This window comes from Hakea prostrata, chromosome 3, assembly GCF_041222555.1.
Source record: "Hakea prostrata isolate BN-2017 chromosome 3, UWA_Hpros_2, whole genome shotgun sequence".
Taxonomy (NCBI): Eukaryota; Viridiplantae; Streptophyta; class Magnoliopsida; order Proteales; family Proteaceae; genus Hakea; species Hakea prostrata.
Genome location: NC_142602.1, coordinates 62,276,459 through 62,300,080, shown reverse-complemented (window position 1 = coordinate 62,300,080; position 23,622 = coordinate 62,276,459). Strand labels below are relative to the sequence as shown.

The following is a 23,622-nucleotide window of genomic DNA, read 5'->3' as shown; positions in this document are numbered from 1 at the left end:
TTCGTTAATTAGACGAAGATTGCCTTTTATAGAAGTCAGGGGGCAAATAAGGGCAAAATCCCCGAAAACAGACCGGCGGTTGCTTGGGCCGATCGCTTAGGTTGAGCGACCGCCACTAGTAACCGCCCCCATGTAATTTGCCATACAAGGGTGCTTTTACTAGGGGGTTGATACCCAAGGCCCACCTAGCCCTAAATAAGAGATGGGGGAGATCTTACCTTCATTCCGGACATCTCTGAACAACACTTGACTTTCAGAATTCCAAAATCCAACCAAGGCAGGCTCTTCAGATAAAGGATCCAGATCCATGGGTCTAGGGTATGGATCATGGGCTTCAATCCGGACACTCCACAAGTTCACCCGACTAGACCCTCGGGTTCTCGGACCTGAAATACGGATCTCGGGTTAGAAATATGGGGGTTGTTACACCTATAGCAAAAGGGTGAAGGAATCCTAACAATTACCATCATTGGATTACCAAGAATTCTCCCCTTGACTGGATTATCCTTTTCACAAAAGCAGGGTTTCTTTTTTGGATGAATCACCTCAAGTAGATTGAAAAGAGAGTCACAATCGATCAAAAGGGTAACCACCATGATGAGGTGATGGGTTAACATGAAATTGAAAGACAATGGAGATAAAGGATGAAGGGTGAATCCATTACCTCACTTCGGAACACTAGACAAAGGGAAGGACTAATCTCCAGATCACTGCCAGCACTTCAGATCCACTTTCGGCACTTCTCCGCAGCCGTCCAACCTTCAAAAATAGTAACCACAAATAAAATATTCGTAAGTTGGACGAGGGTTACCTTTAATAGAAGTCAGGGGGCAAAATAGGGCAAAACCCCGAAAACAAACCGGGCGGTCGCTTGGTTTGATTGACCGCCACTAGCAACCGCCCCCATGTAATTTGCCATACAAGGGTGCTTTTGCTAGGGGGTTGATATCCAAGTACAACCTAGCCCTAAAGAAGAGATGGGGGAGATCTTACCTTCATTTCGGACATCTCCAGACATCACTTGCCTTCTAGAAGACCAACTACCTAGCAAGGCAGGCTCTTCAGACAGGGGATTCAGATCCATGGGTTCAGGTTATGGATCATGGACTTCTATCCGGACACTCCACAACCCGACTAGACCTTCGGGTTCTCAGACCTGCAATACGGATCTCAGGTTAGAAACACGGGGGTTGTTACAAAGATCCTGCTCTAGGATAAGATCCCTCCTCTGTGAATAGTCACGTGGTCCTTGTAGATCTGTTGTATAAGTGACCATCTGACTCTGTGATCGAATGAACATACCACGTATACCACCCTTATCCCTAGATCTAGATGCTCCAGCCCTTGCAGCCCTAGAGGGACCAGCTCCTGTAAATCTAGCTCTGGCCATCTCTTGCTCCTGGTTTTGCATCTCCCTGCTCTCAGCCATCGCCCATCTAATGTCCCTCTCCTCCTGCTCTTTGATATCAATGGGATCAATATCTCGATCAGAATCTAAATCAACTCTATAAGATGATGGTGCCCTCCGGACACTCCAATGCAACATTCACCCTCCTCTTCTCTTGTTTCTTCTTCCCTTTTTCTTTCTCCAGCTCTCTAACTGCTTTCACTATATCAACATTCACCTCAATGCATGTGGCCACATCCTTTGAACTACCATTGATGTGAGCCTTAAGATGCCATATGAGTTCAACTCTTTACCACAAAATTTGCATTTTGTTTACTCTTGTTGCCATCAATAACAACATAATACTGCCATGTAGGATCAACCCTCCCCCTCATTGCAACTCCTTGTGGCTGTCCCTATCGCTGTGGCTGTCCCTGTCCTCGGCCTTGTTGTACTCCCTGTGAACCTGCTTCTCTCTCACTGCTAGACATGATAATTGTTGCATCGAAAGTGATTGTATAAACAATTAAACAATACCAAAATAATATTTTATAAAAAATAAATCTTTAAATTTTTTTGACAAAAGAAAATGCTGCCATATCAAAACCGACAATGAAACCACGCGAGCAGCACTTGAAAATAATTATATAGCTATTCCATAATTTTCTTTAATTTTCAAAATCATTTCCCTTATTTGTTCATAATTTTTTCTCTTTTTCATAATTATTTAAATTTTATATTAATTTTTTCATAAATTTCAAAAAATAAAATAATTATTTATTAGGTCAAAAAATATTTCTACTCCGTGAGTCTATAGATCGGCCCATGGAAATCCACATATATTTTTTAAATTACAATACAACACATATATCGTGCAAAAAGTAAACATTTGCAATGTAGAAAAATACAATTTTTGACGCCTGAAAATAAATAAATAAATTACTTAATAAAAAAAAATCTGACTACGTGAGTCTGTAGATCGGCCTACTGTATTTAACATATATTAATTTCCTACCCATCCAACAACATTATGGCATGCATTTAAAACAGTTTAGAGAACAATAGTTACATCTCAGATGAAAAACTCCACAAAACACCAAGATTTGTGTGAAATATTATTTGATCGTCTTGAACAATGCTATACTCGTCAATAATGAAGCAAGACCTAAGATTTTATGTCAAAGATCGAACAAAAATATGGCAAAAATACCAATAAGTAGGAGAGAGAAGCTCTGGGGGAGGTTTGGAAAGGAGAGAGAAAATTCAAAAAAATCAAGTGGATAATTCACCTGAAATTCGGCAAACTCATGTTTATATTCTATGTATATCGCCAGTTAGGTGATAAATAGCGGATATCTCGCAATATCACCTTTCGGTGGCCGTTTCGATTCACCATTCACCAAAACGACTGAAATTTGGCAAAATTTCTCGAAATTTGGCAAAATTTCTCCGAATTTTGCTGAAAAATTGTATCTTGGCAACTTGATATTTTAGAAAAAGTCAATTGTGGGGAGTTTGAAATATTTTCCACTAAATGGGCAATCAATAATTTGGGCCTAGCTTAAGTGGACACCATAAAAAAAAGTCTAAAATTTATCTCCATTTCTATAAATACCCATCCAAAAAGTTGACAAAATGGGTAGTTTAAATGAAACCATGCACAACAATCCTTAGGGTATCAAGTTAAACAATTATTAGGTTGGGAAGTGACTTCAGATGAGAATCACGTATATGATGAGTTAGACAATGCATCATATGTTTAGCTAAAAATTGCATTTTTAAACTCTACACGATGGGATTTTATATCCATGATGTTTACTTTGATTAGATTTTCATCCTTTTACCTCCTATCCATCTTCCTAATATGAAGCACAACGCATGCATATACAATACAACTAATTTTTGTGCTTCTATCAAATCCACACTGTATCAACAAATTTTAGGATAGATTTTTCCCCATTTACTACCAATAATAGTTACAATTTTTTCTTCTTCTTTCGAATCCTCCAATAAATGGCAAAAAGTTGTTGATGTAATTGGAGCACATTGCTTATAGCTTTCCATATAAAGGTAGCAAAAACAAGAAAGTCTTGAATTCAAATCTCTACACCCACAAACTTTCATCCCTTCTCCTTCTCTTGAGCTTATTGGTCTCCAATCCTCGTAATTAGTTTTTTTTTTTTTTGGTAATTAACTGCTTTATTCCAAGCGGGCGAGGGGTGGGGGGAACATAAATCCACCAACCACATAGTGGAAGACGGCCATTCTTTCGGGCCCGAAACCGAAAGGGTCTTCCTGGCTAGGAGATCTACTATAACATTAGAACTCCTAGAAATAAAAGCAGGGATATAATGTATGAAATTATCCATTAAATAATGGATATCTTGATTCAGAGACTATTGGAAGTTGTATTTCACCTTCAAGATACCTGATTATCTGCTTGTAATTAGTTTGATGATGATAACAAATAAAGGCACAAAATAATATAATAGTATTGACAAAATATGATGTATTCTACCATATGGTTGCTTGATGCACCACCTGCCAACAACAGCATCTCGTATACTCATTTTTACTTCCCCAACCAACCAAATCTATTTTGGCAAAGATAAAGTTGAAGTAAGCTACGTCTCTTTTGTCTTTCCTAGTCTCACTAACTAGTTTCAACCCTGGTTTTTATTTTTTTTACTTTTAAGGTGGAAACTAGTTTCAACCCTACTCGCTAAACAAACGGGACCTAACAGGGTAAATTCCCAACGACCCACAAAACATTAGAAAATAACTGAAGAACCAATCAAAATCCCGCTAAAAGCATCTTCGTCAGCACTTCAGTAGATTATATGGTAGGCCCCCACAGCTGGAGGAAATGTTTTTCTGGTAGAAGTCAAAACGTTTTATTTTTTTTTCGTTGTTTCAAATTTTTTTGGGTAAACGCCTTCCCACGAACCCGTTTCTCTCGCAATGTGTTGTTATTCGTGATTTTTGGGAGTCGACACTGAAGACGGTGAAGGGGAAAATTTTCGCGCCTTCCACTTGATAAATACCCGTCACAGATTCATATCTCCCTCTTTCTCTCTGTTGTTCAAACCAAATATTTTAAAACTAATCTCTGTCTGCTCGAGATTTTATTAGTCTTTTCAAACCCTAGAACCTGCTGGTATGTCCCGCGCTTGAACTTCTTTTAAATCCAGGTAAACCTGCTTCTTGATTCTCTCCAATTCTCATTTCTTCTTCGGGGAAACATATCGCTTAAGTAATTTTCTACTGCAAAGTATTTCTGTTGACAATGATATATTTGTAACAGCTAGTGTTTCAGTTGTAATGTAGTTGGGCTCTGTATTCTTTCTTTCCTCTTAATTTTTTTGAACAAAAAGTGATGCAAGCCCGTTTAAGATCATGTGAACGACTTTTGACTTCAAAATATAAATTCTGTTTTAAGTTTGAGAGTTAATAGTAGTATCTGGTTTTCGCTTGGTCTGATGAGAGATGCGTTACGTCTTAGTTTTTGCTTGACAGGCCTCTGGTAGAAGACTACCTATCAGTCCTGTACTTCCGGAAGTAGCCATAGTGAACCCTATGTAATATCCTTGGCAATCTTTCCAAAATTATAGTCAAAAGAGTTATATTTTATGGTGGAGCTCCATCGTTTGGTCTGTGCCGTCACTTTTGTCACTAGAACTATTTGGTTTGGGGAGTGGTAAGGGGAGTTCGCCACTGGATTAGGATGCAGTGAAGTCAGATCGTTATTCCTTTACATAGTATTTGCAGACATTTATTGAGGAAGAAATAAATGTTTGGTGAGCAGGGATACAGTGCATTAACTTTATAATTCTGCTTTATTGTTAATTCACTGTTGGTATAATGTTTGGTTTGGTGTTATTATTTTGCCTTATATTGGCTGCATCAGGTCATGTCTGGAAATACTCAACCTTATTATTGCTGCATTTCCATTTATGCCTTCGGGAACTTGCGATTTTGTACTGCAGAATATGCATCTTTTGGAGTATGCAAAGAAAGTCTGATATATATAGTGAATTAGTAATAGTGATTATTGCTAATAATACATGAAGACTGGGTGGATGTCTTGAAGGATTATACTTATTGGTTTTTCTTCTCTTCTCTCTCTTTTTATTTTTATTTTTATTTTTTAAACATCCACTCCCTTGTAAACCACGTCAAACACGAGGCACCCCCTAAAGAAATCATACCTTGTATTAGGTCCTTCAAAGGCATACCATTAAAGTTTTGATTATAGGTCATTTCACAATAATTTTTATGTCCTTACTTGTTATGGTTATGGGTATTACTTAAAATTAGAGTTTGAGGTTTTTATATGCACTCCCTCGAAAAACATGCTAAGCACAAGTCACCCCCTTATAGAATCATACCTTGCATCTAGGTCATCCAAATTATGATTTTGTCTTTCAATAGTTGAAAAGACCCTAATTCTTTACTTATCTTCTTGTTTCCTTTCTTCTCTTACACTGGTCACTAACGGCCATGGCTGGATAGGGTTTCACTGGGAAATGGGAAAGGAGAAGGGTAGAGGTGGGAAGGGGATGGAGTTCTAGTGTGGTTTTAGGTTTTTTTTCTGTCTTCCTTTTCTGTTCACTTCCTGCAGTCACCAACAGCCACGGCTGTCACCTAGAGATGGGAAAGAGGAGGGTGGCCAGGAATGGTTGTATTGGGTTTCACCAAGAGATAGATGAGGGGAGGGTGACCAGCCATGTCTGTATAAAGTGTCACCGAGAGATGGTAAAGGGAGGGTGAGAGTTGATGGAGCTTCAATGTGGTTCCATTCAAATAGGGTTCTTTTTCTTCCTTTTTTTGAGGCCATGGAACGCCCTCAATTCTGAAAAAGAAGAAGTGAAAGAAAATAGATTTCCAAACTTAGGAAAAAAAGGGAATTTGTACTTCGAATCTGAAGAATAAAAAATGTAGATGTCCAATTTGACGAAGAAGAAGAAGAAGTTGTGGATGATAAAAATGGAGAACCAAATATATAAGGAGATGGATTTTTCTTCCTCATCTTTTCTCATGACGTGGGCCGAGTGAAGGAAAATTAGGTTTTTTTCCCCCAATTTTTGAAGGGAAAAATTGTAATTTCACTTATGCACATAACAAGCAAGGATATAAAGGTCATTTCACAATGACCCTTAACAATGCGAGTTTTGGAGGATCTAAATGTAAAGTGTAATTTCGTGGGAGGTGGGTGGTGCCACAAGTTTGGCATGTTTTCCAAGGAGGTGCATGTAAGAAAAACCCATAACAATGAATATAAAAGTCATTTCACAATGACCTTTAACTGAAACTTTAATGGTGTGATTTTGAAGGACCTAAATGTAAAGTATGGTTTTCTGAGGGGGTGCCTTGTGTTTTGCATATTTTCAAGGAATGCATGTAAAGAGCTCTTCTTATTTTTTTTTATATTTCTTTTATGATCATCTTTGAGATGGATTACATTGTATGAGATGTCAAGCATTGTGTAGTTTTATTTACTTTTCGTACTTGTTGTATGCTTTTTCCATACCCTTGTACAACATTTCCTAACTAATAGACTTAAATTTATAAATGATAAGATTGGAAGGAAATCTTTGTTGCTAAAGTTGATAGTAGCAGAACTAGAATTGGTGCAATTGGACATCTAACATTTTGATTGGAGTTCATAGCTAGACTTGCCATGAAAGTGTGATGGTCACATGTAGAGAAAAGAAAAAATAGGGGAGAAAAGAATAAACTCGAGTTGAAATTTTGGTCATTTTGCTCCCCTCTTTTCATTTTCTTAGAATTAGGTTTAATGCAAATTAAGAATATTAACTTCAACTTATTGTGCTGTGTGTTTTTTGGTAGGTCTACTATTGATGCACATTTTTGTCATTCAGTTTAATCAGCTGATATCTCTATACCATTAAGTTCATTTGAGTCATTCTATATATATATATATATATATATATGCATTTAACTGTACGAAATTTATCAGAAAGGGAAAATAAAGTGGGAAAAAAAATCTTTACTGTAAAAAGTTCCATGTATATCATAAGATACATTTCTCATATTGGATGTTTTAAACTAAAAGGATAAACACATAAAGTATACCATCAACCATTTATAACCTTAAATTTTTGCATGATAATACTTTCAAACAATTTAATCTACAGACTTGCAGTCAACCTGCTTTTGCAAATTACTTTTTGTGTTTAACTGAAATATTTGATGGGATTTTGCTTTGAATTTGTGGTTATTTCATATGTGATCGTTTTATGAAGTCAGTCTAAAGTGCCACATTTTATGGATCTTTCAATTTTCTGATCAGATGTATAAATGTTTAGGACTTGCACTATGAATGGAACTGAGGAGCAACAGGAGGAAGTGGAAGATGTGGGTAGCGCTTCTAGTGATTCAGTTACAGACGGCGATCTGGATGAGGACGAATCATCATCATCTCAACATGATGATGAATCTCGTTTTGAGGCAGGCTGTTTGCTCAAATTTGATTTTCCTCCCAATTATTATAATGTTCTATTCAATCACCCAGTTGATGCATGTGACATAAATCTGAATCTGACTCTTTATCTTTAACCTTCAAAAGGCTTTTTTTTGACTGGATATCTCCCTAGGCCTGTTTAGGTATGATTTGGGATGATTCTTGTACTTGATTTCATCCCAATTTTTACTGCTTCTGTTTGATTTTTGTACCTCATTGCAACAAAAATAGTTATCAAGTGGAATAGAAATTGTGAAATAGCTGAAGAGCTGTTTCAGAATTTCACTCATGCTCTTTAGTGAGTGCATGGTTAATTTGTGGGGGCAATGCAGAAATTTCATGTTAAAAATAAGACACAACTTCTTCTCCTAATTGTCTCATCACCACCATGCTGCACCACCAGCCCACTGCAGCTATACCATTGCCACAACCAGTGCTATCACTATCACCATCGCCGACATGGCTACCACCTTCCAGTCCTGTCCACCGTCCTTCCCAAAGAAATATACAGATTCTATTTTCAGTAATTGAGCTTACCAAAATGAGCCTTTTTTTTTTGAAATAAGATATATATTATTTTTAGATTTATTTTAGATACTTGAAATATTTCTTATTGATAGTTTGATACAACCGAAACAATTTCAATATCTTGTACAAAAATCTAATGGTTGACTATCTCATAAAATCATATCAAATATACCAAATATGGTCTTAGAGGATTGTCTACCTTCGCTTTTTTAATAAAAAATTGCAGTCTTTATTGCTTGAGTAGTGTTGAATAATGATTTGGAGGTTTTATGCCAGAATAAAGAAAGTTTTTTAATTGCTGAAACATTGGAATTGCATGGATGAACAGTGACTCAGGTTTGAGGTGCATGCGTGCATTTGCTGTTTCTCTCTCCACATTGATGTAAACCCAATTTTAGGGTTAGGGTTTCTTGGAAGAATTCCCTAAAATTAAGGGTTTGCCCAGTATAATCTTCTTTTGAACCAGCAAAATAATTATCAAATCTGGATGGGATGGATAGTTCTGTTAAATATGGTGGGAGGGACAAGGAGATAAAATTGGGGTCTAATGGGGGTAGTATTATGGTAAGATTTGGTTTAAGAAAACTAAATGGGATGTTAGGGTTTAACAAATTCCTATGGGATGATATTGGGAGACTAAAATTTATCCTAAGGTTGGTAAGAAACAAGATTAAATAATTTGGATTAATATGGGTTGGTTATTGGTTTGGTAAAGGCTAACTGAAGGATCTATGGGTCGTGGGATGTAAGAATTGTTAGGGAATTGTTAAGGAATTTTAAGGGTTTTAACAAATCAAAATAGAAGTAATCTTGAGAATGGATCTCGGGTAATCTTTCTTTTCTTTTCTTTTCTTTCTTTCTTTCTTTCTTCTTTTCTGTTTTCAGATTTGCTGCAAGTTGGAAAAGAGAGTGGAGGGTTGCGATGAAGTAAGCGAGGGAAAGAAGGGGCTGCGGTTGCTGAAACAGCAGGGGAGGGGGAGGAAGGGAGGAAAGTGGTTGCGATGGAGCTAAGGGAGTGGGGAAAGGCTGTGTGTACCTGGTTTGAAGAGGGAAGCTGCTGTAGTTTTTTCTGGACTGTTTGCTGGATCGCAGGAAGAAGAGAGAGATTTCAGAAATCTAAACAATTGCGAGATCCTACCCAAATAGGATCCTGCTGCACCTTTCTTGGCTGCAATTCTTTGATAAATTTATTAATCCAGACTTAAGAAACTTACAAAGAAAGAATAGACTTATTTGTAGGCTACCTAAAGAGTCCATGCTAACTGGGTTTCCTTTATAGATTAGGATCCCCTTAAAAATAGTCTCATCCACAAATAAATGAAACCATGGTGGAAAATAACACCTAATTATCCAAAAGGAATCTTATTTTAAAATAGATTCCGTTTGGGACTCTAATTTTGACTACGTATTTTGACCCTCAAAAGCTCAATAACTAACCCTGGAGCACTCCAATTCAAATTTTAAGAGTAGATATGGAGCTCTAGCAATTTGGAGATCAAAGTGGATTCAAGTTTGTGGGATCCCAACCTATAGGAACCTCACCTACACAAGGAGTCTCAAATATCTTGGAAATGCTTACCCAAATAAAAAACTGAAGACAGATCCATGCTTTCGGATCGATGGGGCTCTAACGAGACTCTTCTTGAGTCCCAAATGGAAAAATGACCAAAATTCCCCCTGGGGTATTCGGTCAGCTTTGGGTCTAGGTTTTGGGCCAATTATAAGTGGGGGTCAGCCTTGTTCACATCACACACCCTGGTCTATTTATCTCCCATGATACAGTCCTCACTGTTAGTGAGAGATTATTTAGTATTTTTAGGGTAAGTCATGATTCATGAAGAGCAAAAAAATGTAGGAAATAAAAAGGTTGATCTAAACATATCATGTTGTGGCTGTGTTTAGTTTTATCAGAGATGATCAGAAATGACAAGAAAAAACCACTTTATTGCACTAATTTCCTCTGGATTGAAAATTTCATGCGATTTGGTTCAATAGAAATTCTTTTGATAGTTTTTGAATTTTGTCCTGGGAGTAGTGAAATTGTCATGAAGAGCCCCCAAATTAAGTCTTGCCATTTTGGTGCGAAATCTTACTTTTTCTTGTGTTGTATTGGGACTTGCATCGAGAGTCAGTATTATCATGGTTCTTACTACTTTTTGGTAAACCAAATATAAAAAAGATTAATTTTCATTTCTGTTCCATTGACAACCAAACTACATGACTAACTATTTTTTCATTTTATTTTTTTTCTTTTCTATACAATTTGGTGGTCCCTTATGCGAATATGAGATGCCAATGTCTATTGATCTATTGTTTTATAGTCAAGAATTTGCATCAGAAGTAATGAAGTCACCTTAGGAGTTGGGACATGTTATGTGGCCGTTATTTGTGTACTCAACATTTGGAGCTTCTTAGCCACCTGAATTTCTAGTGGATCGAATTGTTGGGTGATGTGCTTCTTGGTGTAGGTACCTTTGACTGATGAAGAAATAGACGAGCTAATTGCTGAGTTTTTGGAAATTGAGAGTAAGGTATTATTCTCCTCACAGGATTCTATTCCTTAGATATACTTATGCAATGGCTTTTCCTTCTCTCTCATTCTAATTTTTAGGCAGCAGAGGCACAAGAATCACTGGAAAAGGAGTCACTTGCTCGAGTGGAGAGTGATGTCCGCGCAGAGTTGGTTCAGACTCTTCATGGAGATGATGTTGGTTTCTTCCGAAAACTTTTTGTACCTTTGCTTTTATTATTGACAAACATTCAGTTGGTTTATACTGTTCTTGGAGTTGGTTGCTGTCATGTACTGTAATTAATATTCTTTTCTTTTCTGCATAGTTGGAGATGGCTGTTACTGCTGAAATGAGAACTTTTGTAGAACAGTGGGAAGCTGTACTTGATGAACTGGAGATGGAGAGTGCCCATTTGTTGGTCTGCTTCTTTCTTCAATTTTGAGTAACAATTCCTGTTCTTGATTCATATTGGTTCCTGATAAATTGTTCATGTACTTGCATTTTGACTCTTGTTCATGCTTTCAAGGCTTTCAGTTCCCTTTCCTTGTTACTTTATTCAACTATTGATATGAAACAATTCTTATTGAGAAAACACAAAAAGAATAGGAAGCTCAGTGCCTTCTGTATTGGCCCGACATTGTTTAACTTTGGTGGTTGAGATTTTTAAATAACAGGAAGGAGCGCTTGATGTAAACCAGGTCTAGGGTTGGGGGTATTTTAGTAAATTCCTTAGACTTAGGGTTTGCCAGGGAGTCGGTTGGGCTTCTAAGGTTGTTTTAGAGCCTGTTGAAACTTAACTTCCTCACTGAATCCTTCTGTACTTTTGGAATACAGATTTGAAATTTGAATTTCAAAGGCGAATTAGGGTTTCGGTTGGGAAAGGGAGAAGGCCTTGCTGTCCTGCAGTTCAGAGTTGATGATTCTGCTGTTTTGCAGTTCAGAAATTGGTTCAGTGAATGAGGTTTGAGATTATGAAGTACTTTGGGTTTTTTTGAAAATTAGAAAAATTCTGCAAATCCTCGAAGATGAAGTGCAGGATTTTTCAAAATCCAGAAATTGGGCTAATTTGGAGAAACTAAGGTTAGGACTATAACCTAGTACTAGGGGCGACCAAAAGAGGAGGGAAAGGGGGTTTAAGGGGGCTGGCGTTTTGGATTTCCTAATGGAACTAGGTTGCTGTATTGCTGGGAAGAAAGGGGATAGGGGAGGGCCACAAATGCTATGGGGGAGGGTTAGGGTTTACTGCAATGGAAGGGGAGGGGGCAGGGGTTAGTTGCAATGGGGTAGGGATGGTTTCCTAGGTCAGACAGGAGGGGAGGGGGCTAGGGATTCTATTGTTGCTAGGAGATGGCTTCTAGGGTTTGCACAAGAGAGGGGGAAGGGTGGGAAGGCTGCTGTAATTAGAAATTGGGAATGATTGCTTGGAGGCTTTGATGATCTCTTGAGAGCTGCTGAATTGAAGAAGATATTGAAGAACTTGAAAGCTTTTCATTCAAGCAGGGCCTACCCACACTGGACACCCTGATCCTCAAACAATCAATTCATGAATTCATCCAAACTGAAAATAACAGTGCATGAAGAAGATATTTATAGCCTAAAATAATAGACTCTGACTCCAACTGGGGTACCTTACTCATAGGATCCCATTACATATTGGATTGGACTCTTGTCCAAAACTGCTAATAGATATCTTGTCTTTTCTAAACTACTAAATAGGACTCCTTCAAAAGCAACTTTAACTCAATATAAAATACTCCAAACAAATCCAAATCTGACTCAAACTTATTCAAAGAAATGATGGAAAATTCCTAAATTCATTTCAGAGGTAAATTTAGGGTTAAAATGCCTCATTCAGGGTTCGGCCAACTCATGGAGGTTTCTTGGAGCCATCCTAGGGGTCCCACTTAGACTTTCGGCCAGAGGGGTCCTTGTGTTCACATCACCAGTGGGGACAAGAAAAATAGCGGGTTGTCTGTCCTCTCAATGTAGCAGAAAAATACCTCAAAAGGAGATTGATTTGCTAGAGCAAGACAACAAACACCACTAAGGGGCTGTTTTCTGAGCTGAGCTGCTATGGCTATGAATAATTCTTCTATTTCATGTTAAGCTTGAAAAGATGTTTACAATGACTTACGATCACCAAGGGCATTGATTTGTTTGATGATTTGACTAACCCTATTAACGTGTGATGACCATCAAAAGTGAAGCTGGAAGACATCAATGCATGGAAAACCACTAGGCCATCAACAATGTTACCACAAAGTCAAAGTTCAAATTCTGAGCCACAGGCACAAAAAGACAATATGATCCTCTCTGGTACCATGATTGAAATCAGAAGCTCCTGTATCAAATTTATTGCCAAACATTACTTCTCCTGAATCGATGGGGAGATTAAGATTCAATCTTTTCGTCACATGTTCAGGCAGTGTTGTGCTAAGCAAGCAGTTCAATGTCTGACTAGTGCTCTGCTGTTACAATCTTAGTTTCTTGACTGAGATGAGTTGTGTGTGGCTTTGTCTTGTTTTGTCTTATCAATAATTTCTATTATCATTTGGAAAATTGTTTCCTTACTTATCTATAGAATTTGGAAACATGCTTTCTTGATCAATTGAAAGTTATTTATTTATTTTCTTTTGGCGTGGGGGGTTTAAATTGGAATTTTAATTAAGGAAAAGAAAAAGGGAAACATTAAGGCTTTAAATTTTGATCTTGGTCATATGAATAGAATAAGCATCAAAAGGTTTTAATGAATCATTAATGAAGCTAATCAGTCATTTCTAGTTTAGAATGGATGTTTGATTTGGTATGTGCTTTGCCACTCTTAAATGTGAGTTTCCTTCTTCAATGGGGTTAATTGGACATGCATTGCAAAATAGTGTGCTCTTGAATTAGAATCTGCTTTAGTGTGAATAAGCCTTTCTACTAATGAATCATGATAGTAGATACATTTCAGCATCCAAGTTATGGACTATTCTGCTTCTTTCTCTATTCAGGAACAACTTGATGGCTCTGATGTTGACCTTTCAATGCTCTATAAAGTTATTGAAAGTCAGGCTCCTAATGTCTGTGTCACTGAAGCTTGGAGGAAAAGGGTACATTGGGTAGGATCTCAAGTAACAAGTGAAATTACTGAATCAGTATCAGTTGCAGAGAAATATCTGCAAACAAACCAGCCTGTAAGGAGGTATGCTTTCAGGTCTTTAGCTCTGTTACTTGGAATTGACACTATTGGAGTAGAACTTTTATATTGGCATATTGATTGGAACAGAAAACGTGGCAAACTAAGCGAGGAAGGTGCAAGCGGGTTTCTACGAAAAAGAATTGCCAATGAAAACAATGTAGATAATGTGCTGGAAAATTCAGAGGATGAGTGGGAATCTTTCTATAAAACTATCAAGTCTCATAATGCCTCTGTGTCGGATGATGCTTCATTTGGTAGCAAGCACTGGGCTGCTGTTTATTTGGCTGAAACACCAAAAGAAGCTGCAGGCTTGGGGCTGAAGTTGCCTGGAGTTGATGAGGTGCTTAATCAGGATTCTAGATGTCGTTTAAATAGCTGATTATACTCTAACCATCACCCTTGAGGCATAAGTATGTTGGACCTTTGGGGACTGCATTAATTATCTGATATATGGCAAGTTTGTGTATTTACTTTCACACAGTCTCGCTGCAAACAGCTTCTCCCCCCCCCCCCCCCACAAAAAAAAAAAAAAAATTTAAATCAATGATGAGAATTTGGTCAAGAAACAAGCAACTAATTCTAGTAAACCAAAGTAAAGAAATTATGCTGGTTTTTTGTTCTAATGCATTGTTCCTGTTGGCTAATTTCTGGCTTTGGTCCTTGTGATATTATAGTCTACTGGAAAAGATGAATTGTGTTGCTTTAATGATGTTTCTTATCTGCTCGATCTGTGTGGGAATTGTCTTTTACATGTTTGGCTGATACTCTATTTCGGAGGATGTCATTGTTCCAAGTGATTTTATCAAGCATATCAATGATTGCAATTTTTTGTATGTTGGAGATTAACTTTCCCCTACTTTGCTCGGTTTGTTCTGGAATCAGTAGATTTCAACGCCTACATTATTTATCTTAGAATCTGAATTGTGCTTGCATCTGCTGGCTTGCATTGTGAATTTATGTTTGTCTGTGCTTTCTGATTTTATATTAGTTTGCCTTCCCTCAATTACCTCTAGGTCCCAACTTCTCTAATACGGTAGCAGTTCTTTGGGTTGCACCAAATTTGTTTTTGAGCTCTGAGGATCAGACCTGAATTGGGACATAAAACTCCAAGCTGCTTCTATAGCTGAGCATAGAAAAAAATTCAAGGGAAACTCAAGTTTTGACTAGGTGAAAATGGGATACCTAGGTGGGAAACTGGGAAATTTCGAGGAAACTTAGGACTTTTTTGTGTTAAGTTTCGACAGGTTTTAGGGAGTATTTTAGGGTGAGACTCTGCATTCAAGCTAATTAGAGTATAAAGAACACATTGGCACATGCATTTTGCTAAAAAAGTCAATGTAGATGTGTCATTCAATGTACATAACATCAATGTAGAGTTATCCGAGCAGTACACTATAAACTTAACTACTTAAGTACATAACATTCAACATATAATTTCTAACTTCAAAACATTAAATACAAAGTAATTGACAATAAAAGGAAAGTACAACTCAGTGCCAAGAGGAGTGCCTCGATGGATCTATCCTGTGAGTTATGCTTGTAACCATGGTAAAAAATTCGAGGGAAACTCAAGTGTCGACCGGGTGAAAATGGGAAACTTAGGTGGAAACTTGGAAAATTTCGAGGAAACCGAGGACTTTTCCCTACAAGTTTCAACATCAAGTTTCGACAGGTTTTAGAGAGTATTTTGGGGTGGGATTTTGTATTTAACCTAATTAGAGTATAAAGAATGCATTTGTTGTATTTTTCTAAAAAAATCAATGTAGATATGTCATTCAATGTACATAACATCAATGTAGAGTTGTCCAAACGTACATTATAAACTTAACTACTTAAGCACATAACATTCAATATATAATTTCTAACTTCAAAATAGTTGAAAATAAAAGGAAAATACAACTAGTGTTAAGAGGAGGCCAAGAGTGGATTCATCCTATGAGCTGAGTAGTACTATGCCCGAACACCTCTCCTCCAACCAACGAACATAAACATCCCATGACATTTATGCCTATGGTTGTCAAGTTAATCGACAACCGAACTTTATGAGTCGGCATCGGATGCTTAAAAGAAGTAGATAACAACAGAGGGAATACGCACTTTGGATGAGAAGTCGATGGAGGAGGTATTTCGTGGGATTTGGGGAAACATGAAATAAACAAAAAATTGAAAATTTGGGAAGTTACAAAATTTACAGGAAAAAAGTCCCAAGTTTCCACAAAATTTCCCAGGTTTCCACGAAATTTCCCAAGTTTCCACGAGTTTCCTAGGTTTCCACGAAATTTCCCAAGTTCCCGAAATTCCCAAGTTCCCACGAATTTCCCAAGTTTCCCACGAAATTTGGGAGTTTTTCCTCATGAACCAGCGGGGGAACCAAGTTCGACAAGTTTCGATAGGTTTCGAGGTTTCGACAAGTTTCGACGAAATTTGACAGTTCAATGAAGCGAGGACTTTTCGGTCCTCATGAGTTTCGTTTCGCATTTTCCAAAATGGGAAATTTCGGTGGAAATTTCGCAAGTTTCGATGGAATTTTGTTCTATGCTTGTAACATCCTCTTCTCCAACCAACGAACATAGACATCCCATGACATTTTATGCCTATGGTTGTCAAGGTAATTGACAATTGTAACTTTATAAGTTTGGTCATCAACATGCCTAAGATAACCAGTCTAAGGGAATTCACAATTTGGATAGGGAAGTCCTGATGGAGGGGGTGTTTGTCGTGGTATTTGATGAAACATGAAAGAAGAAAAAAATTGAAAATTTGTGAAATTTATTAAACTTGCAGGAAAAAGTTTTAGGTTTCCACAAAATTTCCCAGGTTTTCACGAAATTTTTCATGTTTCCCACAAGATTAGAGAATTTTTTTTTCTCATGAACTAGCTGGTTCAGCTGGGTTGATCTAGGTTTTGACGAAATTTCGACGGTTTTGATCGAAACTTGAGATTTTTTTTCGGCCCCCTAGTTTTTCATTTCGAGGTTCCCAAAATGAGAAATTTCGGTCGAAATTTGTCAAGTTTTGACCGAACTTTTTTCTATGTAGCTGAGAAGTGGAATATTCAAGTTGTATGGAAGAATAGGGTTCCAAAGGCTTGTCCCTGGTTTAGGCCTTCTACAAATATGATTGTGTTGCCACTGTGCTGGAGCATTAATGAATTTAAGTGCTGCATTTGGTGGGTGTGCTAAGACTTAACTTAGGCAGTCCTATTATGAGTTTATGACATATGTTGGTAGGCTGGAAGAGCTTTTGGTATTGGTTTGGGAATTGCAAGCCATCTTTTAGATGGGTTCAAAGTTGCACTCAAGAAGAGCATTTGGAGGTTTTCATCAGATCTGATTCGAAGTTAGCAGTTGATATTCTTAATGGGACTATCCAAGGGCCTTGGAGGTGTCAAGCTATAAAAGGGAGGATTTTGTAAGAGACAAATATGCTAGTTGAGGTGGAATTTAGGCATGTGTGGAGAGAAGAGAACCAGCCAGCAGATTATATGACAAGGGTTCAGCTTAGGCAGCAACAGGAGTGGTGGGATCCCATACAGTTCCCTAAGAGTTGGTCGATTTAATTCAAAGGGATGAGGCAACTCATGTTATTACCGATTGTAATTGTGCTTATTTTCCTTTTTGGGATACTGGTTAGGAGGGAATGCTCTCCTTGCCTGGATTCTCCTAACCCCTCTTCCAAAGGAGTTCTAGGAGGATGCTTTCTTTGTATTGTTTTTCTGTTTTAATATGAATCTCGATGATCCAAAAAAAAGTGACCTAAATGTGTGCTGCCCAATTTTGATGATTTCCATATGAGAGTATGGCTGCTGCGAGTAACCTTGTCTTCTGCCCTTCCCTTCTACGTGAGATCTACGTGAGATCTCCTCTTGGTGCTTCTGTAGTCTCCATACAATTCCTATCTCATGATCTCTTCAAAATTGTTAACATGGTAACGTCTTCCTTGAAACCCCTTGTACCCTAGTGTTTCAAATAGAGAATATGGAAATGGGGAACTTGTAGTACGATTTTCAAACCAAAACTATGGGCTCTGATACTATATTGGAAACTAAAGTTTGTAAGCGAACAAGAGAAGAGAGATGATGAGAGTAGGAGGTAGAGTGAACAAGAGGGAGTTGTCAATAATCTGTTGTTGGGAGAGAACACAATTCTCCTCCCTATATATATTCACCAAGCCTTCATAAGAGTAGTTACATACTTAGCCCCTATGCTAACATTAACATAAGGTAGGTAAAAGGATAAAACACACATAAAACACATAAGTTGGAAACTAAAGTTTGTAAGAGAACAAGAGAAGAGAGATGATGAGAGTAGGAGGTAGAGTGAACAAGAGGGAGTTGTCAGGAATCTGTTGTTGGAGAGAACACAATTCTCCTCCCTATATATGTATTCACCATGCCTTCATAAGAGAAGTAACATACTTAGCCCCTATGCTAACATTGAAACCAAGAAGGTTTCGAGCCTGTGATTCCACTGGTATGGTGCTCGTCTTTACTTGCATGTGTGTAGGATGTAGGTTCCATGTCATCAGTGTTAGCCAATAGAGCACTAGGAACGGGCCATTGGTGGTTAGGAGGTTAATTTTGATGTTGGTTTTGTTATTCCAGATGTGGACCGAGTTGTCCGTTGATGAAGATTTGGTGGGTTTTGGTGTTGAGTATTTTTGGTGGGTTGATGAATAATGGGTTGGGTATGTTCTGTTATGGGATTACTTGTAGTACGACCACGATGATGCACACCACCATGATCCTCATCTTTGGTGGTATGCGTGAACTGAGTCTCTCCAGTGTATCTCTCCGGGGGATGTTGTGTCTCTGGTAATGGAACATGTAATCGCTCCTGAAGTCCTCCACCACTGTCAAGATCATGGTCTTTGTCGTTATTATCCTCATCATCATTGTCATCCCTCCGAGTCTGACTTGGGTTGAGAGCAAGGGTGTCATTCGAATCATCCTCTTTCGTGCCAGGCGCCACCATTCAATCCTCATCGGCAATAGCAGTGCCCTGTGCATATGCCTGCCCCTCTCAAGATGCCATGGAATCATCTACATCAACTCTCGTAGCTCGAACAAAATCTAGATTTGGCCTCTCTCCAGGTTGGTCCAACATTGGCTCACCCCTGTCTAATAACTACTCAGTGAGGGGATGCTGCTCATCTGCAGTGCAGCCACCTTGAAGTTATTTTCAAGGTGGATGTTCTGCTCTCGCCAACCACCCTCAGCTTGTGCCCTGACATGTTCCATCTTCAACCTCATGTACATGAGGTCATTCAGGAGTTGATTGCCCAACCTGTTCCTCTTGGAGTGAATCATGTGTACCGATTCCTCTCACACCTCACATGACCACAGCCGAGCAATGTTTGAGAGAGGATCTTGATTGCCATGGCCTCCTGGAGGTCTACGTGCACTGCAGGTGCCCCATGAGAGAACTGAACTAACCTTCACATGATCACCTCATCATGTCCAGAGCAATGTTATGATGATAGATGAAATTAGTTACCTGTTTGGCCCTCTCCACTGTGTTTTGGACAATGCTGATCTTCCTAATATCCTTCAACATGAGGTCTATACAGTGACTTGCGCAGGGTGTCCAATGAAGATTATATCCAACTGTACTCATTAGCACTTCACCTGCCTTCTTAAAGTTGGAGCGTTGTTAGTGACAATTTGCACCACATTCTTCTTCCCGACCTCATCAATAACATCCTGTAGGAGTCCAAGTATATACTTGTGGTCTTTCGTTTGACCAATAGCATCCACAAATTTAAAAAGAAATGGTCCTCCTTTCACAATACACCATAAAGTTTATGATGGACTTTTTTGTCGGACCGGTCCATCCATCACACATAATAATGCATCCATCCATCTCCCATAAGGGTCTCATATTGCCTATATACTGCTGCAGCTCCTTCTCCACAGTCAGTAAGGTGATCACACCTCTTTATGGGTGGGACCATCATATCCAGGACCGGCCTCTTCAATAGTGTCAATCATATGCTTGTAATATGGACTCTGTGTTGTGTTTGTTGGAAGAGAATTGTAAAGCAACCACTTTGCCACTGCCTTCACCTTTTCGCCCATCTTCCATGCACTTGTAATTATGGGCTGCTTGGCCCCCTTCTTTGTGAAAATTTCAGGATCCTGCACTAGGATAGGATCCCTCCTGCTTGGATAGACATATGGTGCTGGGTGATTTGCTGAACGCATCACGTATACCACCCCTATCCATAGATCTAGATGCTCTAGACCCTACATCCCTAAACCGACCAACTCCTTTAGCTGTAGCTCTGGCCCTCTTCTACTCCTGGTAGTGCATCTCCTTGCTCTTGGCCATCGCCCGTTTGATGTCCCTCTCCTCCTACTCTCTCATATCAACGGGATCAACATCCCGATCTGAATCTGAGCCAACTCTATACGATGACGGGTCCTCGCACCGCATCGTCTAATGTTTTGTCCACCCTCCTCTTCTCCTATTTTTTCTTCCCCTTTGCTTTCTCTAATTGCCTTATTGCCTTCACCATATCAGGATGGGCCTTTGTGCATGTGACCACATCCTTTGAACTGCTAGTGATGTGAGCTTTGAACCTGCTAATGCCACCTGAGTTCAACTGCTTCCCACAGAAATTACATCTTGTCCTACTCTTGTTGCCATCAATAGCAATACAATATTGCCATGCTAGATCAGCCCCCCTGTTACATGTCCTTGTGGCTGTGGCCATGAAGATCTCGCCACCTTGAAAAACCAAAATCTTGACCATTTGGTGAGATCTTGATTGAGATATGCGATTTTTTGGCGTCAACTAGGTGGTTAATCTTGTTGGGTATGAGAGTCCCAATTGGGCTGAAACTTGGTATTTAGCCTACCTTGGATTTGTCAGAAGGCAACTATAAGTATGATTTCTAAGTCTACCCATAGTGTGAAACATACATGTTGTAGGATTAGGGAATGCAAGGTTATACAACATGTAATATAGAACCTTCAAAGGCATGTTTTTAAGGTATATAAATGAAAAACTATTGTATCAAATGCATAAAATAACTTAAATGTCATCAAAATTCCATCTATATGAGTATCACAATCTCAATTTTCAAAATTAGAATGCTAAAATTATACAACCATTAGAAGTTCTGTATAAGTTATTAAATCATAACTTCATAAGACAAATAGATAATGATTGATATTCTTTCGATGTTGTAGATGTGCTAAGAGTAGTTGTAAGTGAAAATCCAGCCGAAATTCGCAAAAAAAGGGCAAAAATGGGGAGTTTCAGCGAGATATGGTGAGATCCAGGGTGAGATATTGCGAGATCTCGATTGAGATATCCCGACTCTCTGCTCTCGGATCTCCATCTTGTCTTGTTTATTTGAAAAAGTGAGATATCTCGCAAGATCTCCCACCATAGCTGTGGCTGTCCTTGGCCCCGTTGTCCACCCTATGAACTAGCTCTCATCCCACTGCCAGACATGATAGCTGTTGCATCGAAAATGATTGCATTTGTCATTGAATACCAAAATAATTTTCTTTACACAAAGAAACAATCATGTACCTAGCTAGCAATTTTTTTTTAATATAAAATAATTTTTATAATTTTTTTTGGGGAAAAAAAGGCTTACCATTTCAAAATCAGCAATGGAACCACATGGGACAACACTTGTAGATGCTTACATAGCTATTCCATAATTTTTTATAATTTTCAAAACCCTTTTCCTTAATTTTCCCAATTTTTCATATTTATTTATATTTTGTTATTAATTTTTAATAGTTTTTGAAAAATAAAATAATTATTTATTGGGTGGAAAAATATTTTGACTCCGTGAGTCCGTAGATTGGTCTATGGAGTTCTGTATATGTTTTTTCCGTCACTATACAACACATTTATCATGTAAAAAGGAAACATTTCAAGGGTTAGAAAATATAATTGTTGATGCAAAAAAAAAAAAATTACGTTGCAAAAAAAGTTCCGAAACTGTGAGTTTGTATGTTTGCCCATGATGTTGAACATACTTTAATTTCATAACCATCCAACAACATTATGCATACATTTTGAAAAGAAAGAAAGAAAGAAAGAGTTTGGCGAACAATGGTTACCTCTTAGATGAAAAAACTCCATAAAACTCCAAGAGCTGTGAAATATCCTGCTTGATCGATGCAAACAATATGATGCTCGTTAATAATGAAGTAAGATCTACTGGTATATGTTAAAGATCAAAGGAATACAAGGCAAGAATGCGAGAAACAAGAGAGAGTGAAGCCTTAGGAAGCTCTGGGAAAGAGAGAGAAAATAGCAGAAATTAGAGTGAAAAATGCAAAAAATCACTGAAATTTCGTATTTATCAGGCGATATAGTGCTGAAATATCGCATTATTTTGTAAAAGTGGTGATATATCTTGGAGCCGAATGGTTGAAATTTTGACTGTTTGGCGATATATCACCGACTTTTTGGCGATACATAGTTGATATATGGCAAATCTCATATGGGCCCCCCTTCGATTCATTGTCCAACTGAAACGGCGAAATATCCTCATGTTTTGGGGATATTTTGCTGAAATTTTTTTCCATGATGAAAGCACGTATAACATTTGGTTCTTTATATTCAGGCTCTTACCTTTAGCTTTCCTAGGTGCAATATAAATTTACAATTATTTGACCAACAAATATAAGTAGATGTATTTGGTATGATTTATGACCCTTCTTTCTCATTAAAATAAATTGATTTAAGCATAAAGTCATAAATAGATCAAGGGTTGTTTATGATGTATCACCATAAACAATTGATTTTTATTTATGCTGGTGGCATTAAAGAACATGTGGTGAATTACTACTTAAGTAGGGCTCATATGGTAAAATTGCCAAATTTTTTTGCTTAGTATTAAAATACAAGGCCCAAACCAATAAAAGCAAATTAAAACCAAAAGCAAAGCTAACGGTACATATATACTATTCACCCAACCATCCCTTACTATTTCTTGTTGTATTATATATTATGTCTAGTAGTAACCAAATGGTTATTGTTTATCACTAATAGCTTGTTATCATTTGATTATTCATAAACATAAATATAAATTATGCTAAAGAGAATTTTGATGTCTTTAGGTCTTGCTATACATGTAAGTTGTAACATGTAGGTCTTGCTATATCTTCATTGTCCATTTTGGTTCCACTAAGTTGTGCTATACTTGCATCTTACATGTTCTAGAAAACTTGATTTTCCAGGTGGAGGAGATAGACGATGTTGAAGTAAACTCTAGTCATCCTCTTTATGCGGCAGCCATAGCAAATGAAGAAGACATAGTTCTTTCCGAAGAACAAAAGAACAACATCAAGAAGGTTTGTCAATCTCATTTTACTTGGATAGGGCACTCTAATGTAGAATTTTTTTGCCAGGGCTTAATGGTATTGATTTCTATGTATTTTCTTTGGTCTTGTGTACACTTCGGTGCATGCTTGATGTCCTCTTCTGTCTATGTACCCATAGTAGTTATTGTGTGGTGTTTTATCTGTTGAATTGGTTCAATGAGTGATGTAAGTAGGCCAAC

At 37.9% G+C, this 23,622-nt stretch overlaps 1 protein-coding gene across 3 annotated transcripts in view; it reads left to right on the top strand.

Moving 5' to 3' along the window:
* The first annotated feature begins 4,277 nt into the window (after positions 1-4,277).
* Positions 4,278-23,622, top strand: part of ATRX (P-loop containing nucleoside triphosphate hydrolases superfamily protein) — an 84,784-nt gene continuing 65,439 nt past the window's right edge. Inside the window, exons 1-8 of one of the 3 annotated variants that reach the window (XM_089150668.1) lie at positions 4,278-4,578; positions 7,717-7,858; positions 10,868-10,930; positions 11,011-11,106; positions 11,235-11,327; positions 13,903-14,093; positions 14,178-14,430; positions 23,300-23,413. In XM_089150668.1, coding sequence (XP_089006794.1) covers positions 7,727-7,858; positions 10,868-10,930; positions 11,011-11,106; positions 11,235-11,327; positions 13,903-14,093; positions 14,178-14,430; positions 23,300-23,413 — 942 coding nt within the window. In that variant the 5' untranslated portion in view covers positions 4,278-4,578; positions 7,717-7,726. Of the gene's footprint in view, positions 4,579-7,716; positions 7,859-10,867; positions 10,931-11,010; positions 11,107-11,234; positions 11,352-13,902; positions 14,094-14,177; positions 14,431-23,299; positions 23,414-23,622 lie in introns of those variants that run through there. The other 2 variants (XM_089150669.1, XM_089150671.1) reach the window with 2 other exon arrangements.